The 14,313-nt window shown below is 45.6% G+C and overlaps 1 protein-coding gene, 1 long non-coding RNA gene and 2 other non-coding genes across 4 annotated transcripts in view; 3 read left to right on the forward strand and 1 right to left on the reverse strand.

Annotated features, from left to right (window-relative positions):
- Positions 1–375, reverse strand: part of Ern1 (endoplasmic reticulum (ER) to nucleus signalling 1) — a 90,177-nt gene extending 89,802 nt beyond the window's left edge. Inside the window, exon 1 of the mRNA NM_023913.2 lies at positions 196–375. Within this exon, the coding sequence (NP_076402.1) occupies positions 196–255 (60 nt within the window). The 5' untranslated portion in view covers positions 256–375. The remainder of the gene's footprint in view (positions 1–195) is intronic.
- A 13,118-nt stretch (positions 376–13,493) lies between these two features.
- Positions 13,494–13,790, forward strand: Gm36220 (predicted gene, 36220). Its single transcript, NR_168513.1, has 2 exons — positions 13,494–13,519; positions 13,712–13,790. It is a non-coding gene; the product is annotated as a predicted gene, 36220 (long non-coding RNA).
- Positions 13,570–13,642, forward strand: Snord104 (small nucleolar RNA, C/D box 104). Its single transcript, NR_030703.1, has one exon. It is a non-coding gene; the product is annotated as a small nucleolar RNA, C/D box 104 (small nucleolar RNA).
- Positions 13,791–13,823: 33 nt separating the features above from the next.
- Gm22711 lies at positions 13,824–13,956 on the forward strand. Its single transcript, XR_003949947.1, has one exon. It is a non-coding gene; the product is annotated as a small nucleolar RNA SNORA76 (small nucleolar RNA).
- The last annotated feature ends 357 nt before the right edge of the window (positions 13,957–14,313 follow it).

Below are 14,313 nucleotides of genomic sequence, written 5' to 3' on the forward strand. Positions count from 1 at the left end.
GCGCCTCCGGAGGCGGACGCCAGTGTGTGGCCGGCCGACGCAGCTCCCACCGCCAAGCCTCCCGCAGCTGCCTCAGCCCAGGCGCCGGGCCTCCCGCCGCTGCGGCCCGGCTCGGACGCCAGCCCCCGCCACCGCGCGACTCTCCTCTGGCCGCGAGCCGGCCCGTCCCCGCACCGCACTCCCCTGGTTACTCACCCCGGGGCCGGGCGGCGGTAGCAGCAGCGCCAGCAGGAGCAACAGCCACCGGGCCGGCATGGCAGGACGTGGCCCTGACTCCGGGCCCCGCCGGCCGGTTCTGGAGCCCGCGCGAACAGAGGGCTGGACGGGGGCGCCGCAACGACAGCGCGGCACCGGCGGAGGATCGGTGGACACGGAGCTGACTGGGCGGCGGCGACACCCCCATTCCCAGCCCTATAAGTGCCTTGTGTCCCGGCTTCTTCCGGTCGGGGCGGGCTTTAGGGCGGTCCCGGGGGCGGGGGCTGTGAGAGGCGGAGTCACTGCCTGGATGGGGAGGAGCCTATGTTGTTTTGTGGGCGTGGTAAGAGTGGGAGGGTGGGGTTAGAGGCCAACGCGGTGCTAGCTTCTAGCTGCCTCCTATCCTGGGCGCTAGAAGCCGAAGACCAACTCTTGGCTTTGGGTATTTGTGGACGCTGTGCTTCTGAATGAAGAAGCTTGTTCGCAAGCCAAGGGAAAATGACATGTTGCCCCACAGGAAGTCCCACTCGCCCGATGAAGAACCCGAGGCGCCAGGCTTGCCCACAACCCTCCGTCTCCCTGCTGCCGGCCACCACTTACAAGGGTTGTCTAAGCGACCTCTAGAGCAGAGCAAGGGTTTCAGCAGCTGGCGGAAATTCGACCCTGAGACGCAGCCTTAGAGTTCACTGACGAGGGTCCTCCAGCTGTGCCTCATCCAGCCCGAAGGCCCCTTTCTTCCCTAGCCTTGCCCCTCAGGAATTCCCCGAAAGTCATGTCCAGCAGCCATCCGTTCCTCTCGGGATGAACAACAGCCAACTCATTCACCAAAAATTATAAGGAAATCATGCGGGCCTCTCGTGTCACATGTGTTTATGTGACCTTTGTAGATGTGGCCTGGTGAAGCTTGAGAGGACATGTGTCACAACTCTTTGGAGGTGGGCTGAGGACTCCAAGGTCTATTTAAGGGTGTGGATTATTAATCAGAACTAATGAGCCCAATAAGTTGTTTGGTCACTGGGTCCCAAGCTGCCCTCCTCTGAGTTGGAAGAGGGAGAACTTGTTTATAATAGGAAAGACAAAACATTCAGTGCTCAAGGAAAAAGTAGCTTATTATTCTAGTAGAAAAAGGGAGTTGCTGGGAGTGTAGTTCTGTTGGTACAGCACTTGCATAGTCTGCGAGAGAGGTACTGGGCTACATCTCCAGCCCTCCCAATATTGGATGTGTTGCCTCACACCTGAAATCCCAGCACCCTGGGGGTGGAGACAGGATCCGAAGTTCTAAGTAATCCTTGGCTACCTAGTGAGTTTGAAGCCAACCCAGATTATGTGGGGCCACGGGAGAACCGGAGCAAATTCTCTGTTTCCCCTGGCTTGCTCCTTTGACAGCCCGTTGGAATTTTCAGGTTTTTGAAGAGAAAAGGTTATCCTAGGGGGGGAAAAAACCGCAAAGAGGTAGTATATGATAGGTAGGGATTAGGGGTGTGTTGGGCTAAGGGCCCAGTCAGTATGTGCTTTGGGTCAACTCTATCCAATGGTAACAGACAGAACTGTCCCTAGGAAGACCAATCCTATTCCTGCCTCTACCCCCACAACCTGGAACAGCTCCCACCATGCTGCAGAAGCCAGCACCAGCTTGGGAAGGGAATTTTGGGCAAGTTTGAAAGCAGCAGACACAATTTGAAGTGTTACCCACAAGTCTCAAGGCAAATAAGTTTGGGATTTGCAGAGAGAATGGGGAAGACTAGAAGCTCCGACACTCCTGAGCATGCTCCCCCCCCCCCCCCCCCGCCCGGAAGCCATGGAGCTGGCCAATGATGCAAGCTGACAACGGGACCTGTGAGACCACATGCTTGGATTTTCAAATGAAAAACCCTGGAGCCTGGAGCCAGTGACATGACTCACATTCAGCAGATAACAACGTGTGATGTGCAAGCCTGACTTCAGTCCTCCTATTAGTGAAAGGAGAAAGCAAGCTCCTGGAAGTTGACCTCTGACCTCTCATACATATTGTAACATACGCAAACCCCCACTCATACTCACAAGTCACATAGTAATAAACTTTAAAAAAAAATTTTTTTTTTTTAAAGTTTGATTGAAAAAACTGCTTTGGAGCTGGAGAGATGGTTTAGCCCTTAAGCATGCATGCTGTTTTCCCAGAGGCTCCAAGTTCAAGTCCCATCACCCACATCAGGTGGCTCCTGGAACATCTAACAACCCTGGACTCTAGGGGCATCTGCACTCACAGACACACAGACATGCATATAAACTTAAAAAAAAATAAAATTGTTCTTGCATATTTTCTCCAACATAATTAATCTAGGGGCGAGGCTGGGAGTGACGGAAGAGGACTGTTGTACCAGCTTTCACGAGGGAGAGGCAGGAGGGTTAGTAGTTCAAGGCAACTTCAGCTACATAGTGAGTGAAGGCCAGCCTGGGCCACCAGAAACACTACCTCAAAACGCAAAGGGGGAAAAGGGTCTAAGAGGGGAAATTGCTGGGCTGGAACTCTTTGACAAATTCAAATGTCACAGTGACCCTGTAAAGGTAGCAGATGGAGCACAAAAAGGAAGGGTGACCTCAAACTGACTCATAAATCAGTTTCAAACAAATTATTCCGAAACAAATAGAAGCCATCCGAGGAGCACAGGCCCGGCAGGAATGTTTATTTTGCGGGGAGCTGACGGAAACCCTTGGCTTTAATCTGCTGCATGTTCTTAGAATTTCCTCTGTACCACCGAGTTGTTCTTAGGATTAGCCAGCCTGCACGCTTGCGTACTCTCCCCTTTATTGACCATTCAGACTGATGAGTGCTGGCGTTTTACTTATGGCTGAGTGACCATAATCTTGCTCCACGGTCACATGCAGAAAAAGAAACAACTTCTTACTTATGTTAAAGCAAAAACTGGCATCATTGATAAATATAGAAACCAAAATATTAATATTTTAGGGCTTCTCTGAAGTAGACAGTAATTCATCTTCCTGGAGTCTCATTAAATAATTTCTCTTTTTAGATGTATTTATTTATTTATTATATGTGTGTACACTGTAATTGTCTTCAGACACTCCAGAAGAGGGCATCAGATTTTTGTAATGGATGGTTGTGAGCCACCGTGTGGTCGCTGGGATTTGAACTCAGGACCTTTGGAAGAACAGTCGGTGCTCTTAACCACTGAGCCATTTCACCAGCCCAATAATTCCCTTTTAAAAGGTCAAGATGGCCGGGTGGTGGTGGCGCACACCTTTAATCCCAGCACTTGGGAGGCAGAGGCAGGTGGATTTCTGAGTTCAAGGCCAGCCTGGTCTACAAAGTGAGTTCCAGGACAGCCAGGGCTACACAGAGAAACCCTGTCTCGAAAAAAACAAAAAACAAAAAACCAAAACAACAACAACAAAAACCCCACACAAAAATAAAAAAAATAAAAGGTCAAGATGGGAGGACTCAGTAGGTAAAGGTGTCTACCTGTTGTCAAACCTGACCACCCGAGTTCAATCCCCAGATCCACACGGTGGGAAGAAAAAAACTGACTCCCAAAGTCGTTCTCTGAGCTCCATATGCACACTATGGCATGCATGCCCACACAAGTACATACACACACAAATAAACATAACAACAAAAAAAGAGTAAAGATCAAGGTTATAGTCTTAGTGTTAGTGTAAAAGTAAGCTGCCACATAAAAACGCAGAGAGTCACACAGACGCACACACTCAGATATGCACACATTAGATTCAGTAAAGACTGACAGAACTAGGTATGTCAGCAGAGATGAAAGTAAGTTAACCAAATCTTGTTTTTATTTTTCTTAAAGAGCTTCTAAAAAAGAAAAACAAACTTATTTCTGATACCTCTCAAGCTTCCTTCCTTACTGATTCAGACTATGTCGAGCAGAGTCTAGAAATCTGTGTTTTACACTTCCCACAGGTGCCTGAAGGCAGCTGAGAGCAGGCCAGCTGCAGAGAGTCAGAGTTCAAACGGCCTGGCATTGAGTCCTTAGAAAATGCCGCCATCTAGTGGAAGATAGGACTTAGACCTGGAGGTTTTTTTGTTTTGTTATTCTTTTTTATTTGTACTTCATGTGCATTGGCATTTTGCCTGAATTGGCTTTTTTTTTTTTTTTTTTTTTTTTTTTTTTTTTTGTGAATGTATGTCTGTGTGAGGGTGTTAGATAGTTGTGAGCTGCCATCTGGGTGCTGGAAGTTGAACTTGGGTACTCTGAAAGAGCAGCCAGTGCTCTTAAACTCTGAGCCATCTCTCCAGCCCCATTTTTTTTTTTTGGTTTTGGGTTTTTTTTTTTTTTTAAAGATGTATTTATTTTATGTATGTGAGTACACTGTAGCTGTGCAGATGGTTGTGAGATTTCATGTGGTTGTTAGGAATTGAATTTTTAGGACCTTTGCTCGCTTCAGTCAACTCTGCTTGCTCCAGCTCAAAGATTTATTTATTATTATATATAAGTACACTGTAGACAGCTACTTCAGACACACCAGAAGAGAGTGTCAGATCTCATTACGGGTAGTTGTTAGCCACCATGTGGTTGCTGGGATTTGAACTCAGGACCTTCAGAAGAGGAGTCAGTGTTCCTACCCACTGAGCCATCTTGCCAGCCCCCTAAAAATTTTATTTATCTTATATGAGTACACTATAGCTGTCTTCAGACACACTAGAAGAGGGCATCAGATCCCATTACAGATGGTTGGGAGACACCATGTGGTTGCTGGGAATTGAACTTAGAACCTCTGGAAGAGCAGTCAGTGCTCTTAACCTCTGAATCATCTCTCCAGCCTTTTGGGGTTTTGTTTGTTTGTTTGTTTGTTTTTTCAAGACAGGGTTTCTCTGTGTATCCCTGGCTGTCCTGGAACTTGCTCTGTACACCAGGCTGGCTTCAAACTCAAAGGTTAGAGACACCATCAGCCAGTGACTTGGAGGTTTTTAATCTCATTTTACAACTTAAAAATTTGAATTTGTGATTGTCAAGTTGACTTGCACAGCTACTTACGGTTTTTTTATTACACATATTTCTTTAGTGTGTGTGTGTGTGTGTGTGTGTGTGTGGTCAGAGAACACCTTTCAGAAGCTGCTTCTGTCCAGCTACTATGTGGGTTTCAGGGATCCAACTCAAATCCTGAGGCAATGCTGCAACTGCCTTCACGAGCTGAACCATCTTGTCAGCCCTTTCGAAAAAGACTAATTTTTGAAAAAAAAAGTTTGCAGAAGGGAGGTAATTTCTGAAAGTACACATCTTTTCATCAGAGTAAACCAAATCTCTCTTTCTTTCTTTTTCTTTCTTTCTCTCTCTCTCTCTCTCTCTCTTTCTCTCTTTCTTTCTTTCTTTCTTTCTTTCTTTCTTTCTTTCTTTCTTTCTTTCTAAGTGACCTCCAAGCAGTTGTTTGGACAGACTTGAATTTATAAAACTTGTAGGGTAGGTAAAGGTTAAATAAAATGATATAAGAAAAAAAAGAGGTATGTCCTTTCTAACGTAAGGTTTAAGAAAAACTCAAAAGCCATGGTTTCTGGGCGTAGTTCCATCTGCTGGTTCTTCTTGTGAGAGAAGAGTAATGGAAAAGGTGATGAGTCTTGTTCTAGGCACTTCTGTTACCACAAGATGACACCCAGCATCCACACTGTCACTACTGTATGTGCCCTCTTAAACTGCAAACGCTTGCTCTCCCTCCTGCTCATTCCTTCCCCCTTTCCCTCCCAACCCCACCCCTTCTTTCTTCTTTTTGGGGATCAGTCCCTAAGCCTAAGTATGCCAGGTAAATGCTCTCTCACTGAGCTATCTGGAGCACAAAGTTTCTGCTGTGTCATGGACACTGCTACTACTTATTGTTTGCTCTTGTTTGGAAATGTGCAAACACCTGCCTTTAGGGTCATCTTGTGCAACAGTTCTATCGGTTAGGTATTAATTAGACACATTTTGTGGAGGATGCGTTAAGTGTGAGCATAGTGGTGCATACTTTTATTCCCATCATTGGAGTGTCCGAGGCAGCAGGACTGCTGGGAGTCTGAGGCCAACCTTGACTACACAGATAAATTCGATAAGTCTAGGCCACAGAGCAAAACCAGAAGAGACACTAAAATCTAGAAAAGCAAAAAGCCCAGTAAGTAACATAACTAGGAAGATGCAAAACCCAGTTAGAGCTCCCAGATGGGATGGGAAGGGCAGGATGCCAGGCTACCCTCAACTACACTGCAAGTTAGAGGCCAGTTTGGGCTATGAAACTCTACTTCAAAAACAACCAAATAGGCTGGAAAGATGGCTCAGTGGTTGAGAGCAAGGACTGCTCTTCTGGAGGTCCTGAGTTCAATTCCCAGCGACCACATGGTAACTCACAATCATCTGTAATGGGATCTGATGCTCTCTTCTGGTGTGTCTGAAGAGAGTAATGGTGTACTCATATATTTAAAATAAATAAATAAATCTTTTTTAAACAAAATTAAACAAGAACTCAGAGATCTACTTAATTTCAGAGCTTCATTTAGTTATGGTGGAAGCTGTGACTAGCTCCACCCTTACCCGGTTGTTGGTTTTGGGTTTTTGAGTTTGTTTAGGTTGTTTTGTTTTGGTTTTGGTTTTCCTTGAGACAGGTTTTTTCTACATAGCCTTGGCTGGCCCGGATCTCACTTTGTACACCAGACAGGCCTTGAACTGAAGAGATCCACCAGTCTTTACCTCTCAAGTGCTGGAATCAAAGGCATGCACTGCCACACCTAACACTATTATTTATATTTATGCATGGGGATGTGTGTTCATGCTTGTGCAGGTCAGAGGGCAAACTGGCAAGAGTCAGTTCCCTCCTTCCACACTGTGGGTTCTGGGGATTGAACTCAGGTCATTAGACTTAACAGCAAGTACCTTTGCCTGCTGAGCCATCTCACTGGGCTCTGATTGCATTCTTGTTCTGTGCCCATAGCATTATGACAATGTCCTGTTACATGTGCTATAAGTGTAGTTAGGAGACAGTGGCCCCAAGTTGGCAGTTCCTGGAATATCAACCATATCAAATCATATATTTGAGAGGATTGGTTTCAGAATCCACTACATCTACAGATACCAAAATCCTTTTCAAATCCCTTATATATTAATAAAATGGCATCATATTTGCATGTGTCTCTGCGTAGCCTCCTGATATTCTTCTGTATACTTTAAGATCTGAGTTATCTCTGGATAACTGTGAAACCTAGTACACAGTATGGGACATTGTTTGGAAAGAACCATGAGGGGGAAAAATAACCTATATGTGTTCAACACAGTTGCATTTTATTTAAAGATTTATTTATTTATTTATTTATTTATTTATTATATGTATGTACACTGTAGCTGTCTTCAGACACCCCAGAAGAGGGCATCAGATCTCATTACAGGTGGTTGTGAGCTACCATGTGGTTACTGGAGATTTGAACTCAGGACCTTTGGAAGGGCAGTCAATGCTCTTACCTACTGAGCCATCTCATCAGCATCCTCCTTTTTTTTTTTTAACCCAAATCTTTCTGACCACTGATACCAAAGGCAAACTACCCTAAAAACAGCTACAAGTTTATACAAACATGTACAGAACACGAGCCTCATCTGAAACCATGGGTGAAGGCTGTCCACCTCCTCTTGGAGTTGAACAAAAGAACATAAAAAAGGTAGTTGCCAGCTGGCTGAGGACATTAGCTGACCCGGGTTTCCTCCTCTAGGGGTAGCTCAGGCTAATCCTAACTGGTTATTTGCTCTCTTGCTCCCGAGCTGTTATGTTCCACACCCACTGACCGCCCTCACTGCCCAGTCCTCCTGATCCCCTGTGTGGCCTAAATCCATAGAACTCTTTGGAAACTTCTCTTGGACAGCTCATAAGCATCTTTCCTCTAGTAAAATCTCCGAGGAGGTCTGGTTTCATCTTGTTTTCCCCTGGGCTATCGTTCCATTCCGAGGCTGGTCAGAAGTTCTCCAGCACATCCTCCTTGGACCTGGTCATTTCCTAGCTTTCCTCCAAGACTCCTTGCTCTTCTCCTTTCTGTGAGACTAGGCACACACACACATGTGGCACCTCCCCCTCAACACACACACACACCGCATAGAACAAATAATAAGTCTTTTTTAAAAGTAATTAAACCTTACCTGACTGTTACTATTTAGAGTCTCTAGCCTGGGCTGGCCTCAGATTCCATATGTAGCAAAGGATAGTCTTTCTGATCCTCCTGTCTCTACCTCCTGAATGCTGGGATTACAAGTTTGCATTATCTTAGCAGGTTTAAGCAGTGTTAGGGATGGAACCCAGGACTTCATGTCATTTATAATTTAGGTCCAAATGTTCACCATCCATAGTAGACAAAACCTGGCATAGGACTAAGGAGATAACTCAGTGGATGAAGCGCTTGCTGCACACATCTAAGGGCCTGAGTTCAAATCCCCAGACCCATCTCAAGCTGGCTATGATGTTATTTTTTTTTAAACGATTCATTTATTTTATTTATATGAGTACATTGTAGCTGTCTTCAGACACACCAGAAGAGGGCATCGGATTCTATTATGGATGGTTGTGAGCCACCATGTGGTTGCTGGGAATTGAACTCAGGACCTTTAGAAGAACAGTCAGTGCTCTTAACCACTGAGCCATCTCTCCAGTCCACCTGGCTATGATGTTATACATCTGTAATCCAATCCTCCGATGTCAAGGTGGGAGACTGAGGAAAGAGAGCTTCTGAGGACAGAAGCTTGTGAGCTGGCTAGCCCATCATACAAAGCAGCAAACAAGAGACCTTGTCTTGCTGGGCAGTGGCAGTGCACACCTTTAATCCCAGCACTTGGGGAGCAGAGGCAAGAGGATCTTTGCGAATTGTCTATAGACCAAGTTGGAGGACATTCAGAGCTACACACAGAAACCCTGTCTCAAAAACAAACAAACAAACACAGAAAGAGAGAGGGAAAGAAGAGGGACCTTGTCTCAAAGAAGATGAAAGATAAGGAATGTCATCTGAAATTGTTCTCTTTATCTGTGTACTACAGCATGACCTTGTACACAAAGCTCTCCTTCCTTCCCTTCTTCCTATAACACTCCCTCCCACATAAATAGAAACAAATAAAAAAGAGGTATAGGGCTGGAGAGATGGCTCAGTGGTTAAGAGCACTGACTGACTGCTCTTCCAGAGATCCTGAGTTCAATTCCCAGCAACCACATGATGGCTTACAACCATCTGTAATGAGATGTTCTGGTGTGTCTGAAGAGAGCAATGGTGTACTCATATACATACATAAATAAATCCTTTAAAAATAAAATAAAATAAATCTTTTTTTTTTTAAAAAAAGAGGTATATCCACTTAGTGGAATACTATTTGGCAATCAAAATAGATGGCAAATAGAACAAGATTTTAATCTTGGAATTTTTTGTTTGTTTGTTTGTTTGTTTTTGTTTTTTTCAAGAAAGGGTTTCTCTGTGTAGCCCTGGCTGTCCTGGAACTCACTCTGTAGACCAGGCTGGCCTTGAACTCATAAATCTGCCTGCCTCTGCCTCCCAAGTGCTGGGATTAAAGGTGTGCGCCTTAAAAAAAAAAAAAAAAAAAAAAAAAAAAGGCTGTAAAGGTTCACATTTTTACCATTCCAGTCATATAAGGGACTCAAGTGGGCAGAGCCAGAATGTAGGCTAGTGGTTACTTAGGGCTTGAAAAAAGGATGAGGAAATTAGAAATTAATGACCAGGGGGTGTGGGGTTTCTTTCTGGGCTAGTGAGGATATTCTAAAGTTGATAAAAGCAATGATGCTCAACTTTGCTAATATAGCCAAGCCGTTGAATTATTCTAAATGGGTAGGTTGTATGCGATATGTGAGTTATTTTACAGGCAAACCTGGGGGCTGGAGAGGTGGCTCAATGGTTAAGAGAAATTGCTGCTCTTCCAGAGGACCTGGACTTTATTCTTAGCACCCACATGGCAGCTAACAATGGTCTATAACTCCAGTCCCAGGAAACCAACACCTTCTAGCTTCTGTGGGCCCTGCACACAGGTGGAGCACAAACAAACATATGTATAAAGTAAAATTCATTTAAAAAAAAAAAAGTCAAGGGCTGGCAAGACGGCTCAGCAGGTAAGAGCATTGACTGCTCTTCCGAAGGTCCTGAGTTCAAATCCCAGCAACCACATGGTGGCTCACAACCACCCGTAATGAGATCTGACGCTCTCTACTGGTGCATCCGAAGTCAGCTACAGTGTTCTTATGTATAATAATAAATAAATAAATCTTTAAAAAATAAAATAAAAAAAAGTCAAATAGATATGTCAAAGCAAACAGGAAGGTTGTGCTGATGTTAGATAAGTTAGCTCTGAAATAAGGAAAATTACCAAAAATAAAGAGGGACATTTCAGGGCTGGAGAGATGGCTCAGTGGTTAAGAGCACCAACTGCTCTTCCAGAGGTTCTGAGTTCAATTCCAAGCAATCACATGGTGACTCACAACCATCTGATGCCCTCTTCTGGTGTATCTGAAGACAGCTGCAGTGTACTTATATAAATAAATCTTTAAAAAAGAAAAAAAAAAGAGGGACATTTCACAATGAATTTCACAATGATAAAAGAGCCCACTTATGAAACATAAATCCTAAATATGTAAATGCCTTAAAGTTGATCTTGAAAAGGAAGTCAAGCCCGACACAAATGGGCAACAGCAAAATCAAACGCACATTAGATTTCAACATTCTCTCATTTGCTGATAAAAGAGAAACCAGATTTAGAAGACAGGATTTTTCAGTCTCTGCACAATCAACATTTTGGGGCCAGGTGTTTTAATTTTTTTTTTAATTGTTCAGATAACCCTGGGCTATAGAGGCTGTCCTATGCATTGATGGGTGTCCCCTGACCCCTCTGCTCTCTCCCTGTACTCAGCTCCTAGGGATGCTGTCATCAAGTGCTCAAAACCAAATGCTTTATAGCAAGAGAAGGTGCTTCAGTGGGTAGAGACTCACTCCTGTTGGAGATGTGAATAACACCAGCAATGCTTTGGTCTTCATGCGACTTACGGAGCATCACCCTCAACAGCAACAAATACACAAAAATAGACCATGTGCTGAACAATAAAATAAGCCTGTAAGATGACAGCAAACCTCTGAGATGGCATTCCCAAAGGCCCGTGCCCTGGTACTCACCTCCTTGGTGGGCCCCTCCCCCACTGTGCCAGGCTTGCTCTAAGGGATCAGTAAATTGTGGAAAGTGACAACATGCCCCTTCCAAGACTGGACATTTTGCAGCTTTTGGTCCTCATTCCCTCTGTGCATCTCTCAGCTCTCTTATTCAAAGGGAAGCAGGCCAGCTTTGTGTGCATTATAAGCAGAGCTAGAGACCCGTGCAGTTAGGAACTGAAACTCTCTGCCTACAGCAGAATGCGGCTAGGAGTAAGTAGATAATCCAGTTCTATGGAGACTGCAGGTCAGGGTCGACATCAATGGAAACTTTACCAGTGGCCCAGAGCCAGGAGTGCCAAGCCCAGACCCTCTGGGTTTCTGATGTGCAGAGGCTTCCAGGTTATATGCAAACACCTGCTGTGAACCACTGTTGTGCCTCCTTCACACACCTCTACTTCCCAACCCCTTCCACTCCGCCTCCCCCCACCCCCCCACTGTGAAGGCCAGAAGAGGGCATCAGATCCACTGGAAGTGGAGTTAACTTTGCCAGCTGCCTGACTGAGCTCAATTCATGTGTAACCACACCACTGAGCCATCTCTCCAGATCCTCAGTGTTCACAAGGCAGGGTCTCATACAGCCCAGTCTGTCCATGTCCTCCCTAAGTAGCCGAGGCTGATCTTAAATTTCTGATTCTCCCACCTCTATCTCCCGATGTTGGTTTTGTAAATATGTCCCACCACACCCTGCTAACATCATTCTCCTAAATAAATGAGGACAAAATATAATCTGTGGGATGCCGCTAAAGCAATCCTTAGTGTGAAAAGGATAGTTTTTAATGGGCGGTTAGAAAAGAAGAAAGGTCTCCATTAATAATCTAAGAATCTAAACTGGGCGTGGTGGCGCATGCCTTTAATCCCAGCATTTGGGTGGCAGAGGCAGGCAGATTTCTGAGTTCGAGGCCAGCCTGGTCTACAAAGTGAGTTCCAGGACAGCCAGGGCTATTCAGAGAAACCCTGACTAGGAGGAAAAAACAAAAAAAAAAACAAAAAAACAAACCCAAAAAACAAACAAACAAAACTAGAGGAGCCAGGAGTGGTGGTACATACCTCTAACTGTAACTCTTCAGAAAGGAGTTTAAAAAAACAAAACAAAACAAAACAGACAATTAAAGCAGAGAATATTAATAAAGCCAAAAATGATAAATCTCTTTGATGGGGTAGAGCACATTCCTGATTTTCAGCACTTAGGGAGGCTGAGGCAAGATTATGAATTCAAGACCAGTTTGGTCTACTCAAGCAAGACATTCTCTGAATAAAAAAAGGAGCAGGTGAGATGACTCAGTGGGCCTCTAGAAACTTCCAACCATTAAACCTATCAAAGGATTACTGTATTTTGTCAAATAGCATTTGGTTGTATAGACAACAAAATTTATATTTTCTCATAAGAGCCTTTGCATATTCTCAGTTGTGGGGTACTGCTTTTGAATAATATGCTATTTACAATTATGCATGAGATTTTATGTGTGTACAGGTCTTAATTTCTCTTGAGTAAACTCCCAGGTATTAACAGGTCACCTGGCAAGTGGATGTTTACAAGAAGTTAGTTGTTTAACTCCTTTTTCAAAAATGGTTTGCTCATTCTATTCCCAAACATAACTGGGAGCAAAGCTCTGCATCCTCGCCAGCTTACAACACACACCTTTCCAACCGAGCACACAATATACAGAATAAAGATCTTAAACTGGGCGTTTAAGCCTTTCAGGTGCTGGAATTACAGATGAGTCATGAAGCCAGGCCGAGGGAGGATAATCTCAAACTGAGGACCAGAAAGGTCCCCTCATCAAATCAGTATTCGCTCGCGTATTCAGTCTTTGCTCCTACGGCTGCGGATCCTTTGAACCCAAGAGGCACTTCGGTTCTTTTTCCCAACATCAACCTAGGTGTAGGGATCCCACCCCCCCCCCCCCCCCCCCCCCCCCCCCGTCTCCCCGAAAAAGCAAGACGCTGGAAACTCGCAGTTTCGTCCCAGCTCTATGGTTGGTGGACCTATCTACACGCTGGAGGACTCAGAAAGCCCAGCCAATGAACCGTCGCTCTTGAGCACGTGACAAGAAAGCTGGCTTCCTACTGGTCAATACTGCAGGAGCCCGCCCAATAACTTCCGGACGCTTTCTTTAAGACAAGGCCACACGTCCATTCCGGCCTCTTATCGACGGGGACTGCTCTAAGGTAATGTGTTCTCTGAGGAAGCTGAGGCTGCACGGTTTGAGCTGGGTGGCCGGCGATGATGACACTCCATACATAGCACGCGTTAGACTGCTGATCCGGGTGATGCGAATCGTAATCTGAGCCGACCGCACCGGCAGCGGGAGGTGGCGGGCGCAGCCGACTTCGTACCCTCACCCTTCGCTTCTCTTTCAGGTCTGCCCTGCGCAGGACAGCAGACAGCGTGGACTTCTACCACCTTTCCCCGAGCCTCTGAATAAAGTGTTTAAATAACCCCGCTGGTGTCTTGTGTGTCACTGTCGCCGACGCGCTGCCTTTGAGCCCCCGGCCCACCTTCTCGTGGTGCCGGGGGTTAAGCTGCGGCGCCATAACACTCTGCTAGCGCATAACTGGGGCCGCCTGCCCTTCGCGGGCGGCCCTTTTAACCGCTAGCTACAGGCTCAGAGCAGCCGACTACACGGCACTTCGGGAGTCGAGGGCAGATGGTGTTGGCCCAGGCCATAGGCTTAGGTTTTGGAGTAACTGGCCCGAGTGATAACTTGATAAAGTAGGTCCTGTACTGTCCTTTGTCCCTGCCCCAAGCGTGGGCAGTACTTGAGATGTCCTGCCTACAGGAAAATGGAATGGGAGGAGCCCTGGAGGTGAATGGATGCCATCTGGCACACGGGCTTTGGGGCGACTGAAGCCTTAAGGGGGGAGAGGCTGTTAATTAAGTCAGGCCTCAGAGTGCAGATATGCCAGAGGTTGCGTCCCCAGTGTTTGAATAACTGAGACCACCGACCTAGAAGGAAACTGAA

Source organism: Mus musculus, chromosome 11 (assembly GCF_000001635.26).
Source record: "Mus musculus strain C57BL/6J chromosome 11, GRCm38.p6 C57BL/6J".
Taxonomy (NCBI): domain Eukaryota; kingdom Metazoa; phylum Chordata; class Mammalia; order Rodentia; family Muridae; genus Mus; species Mus musculus.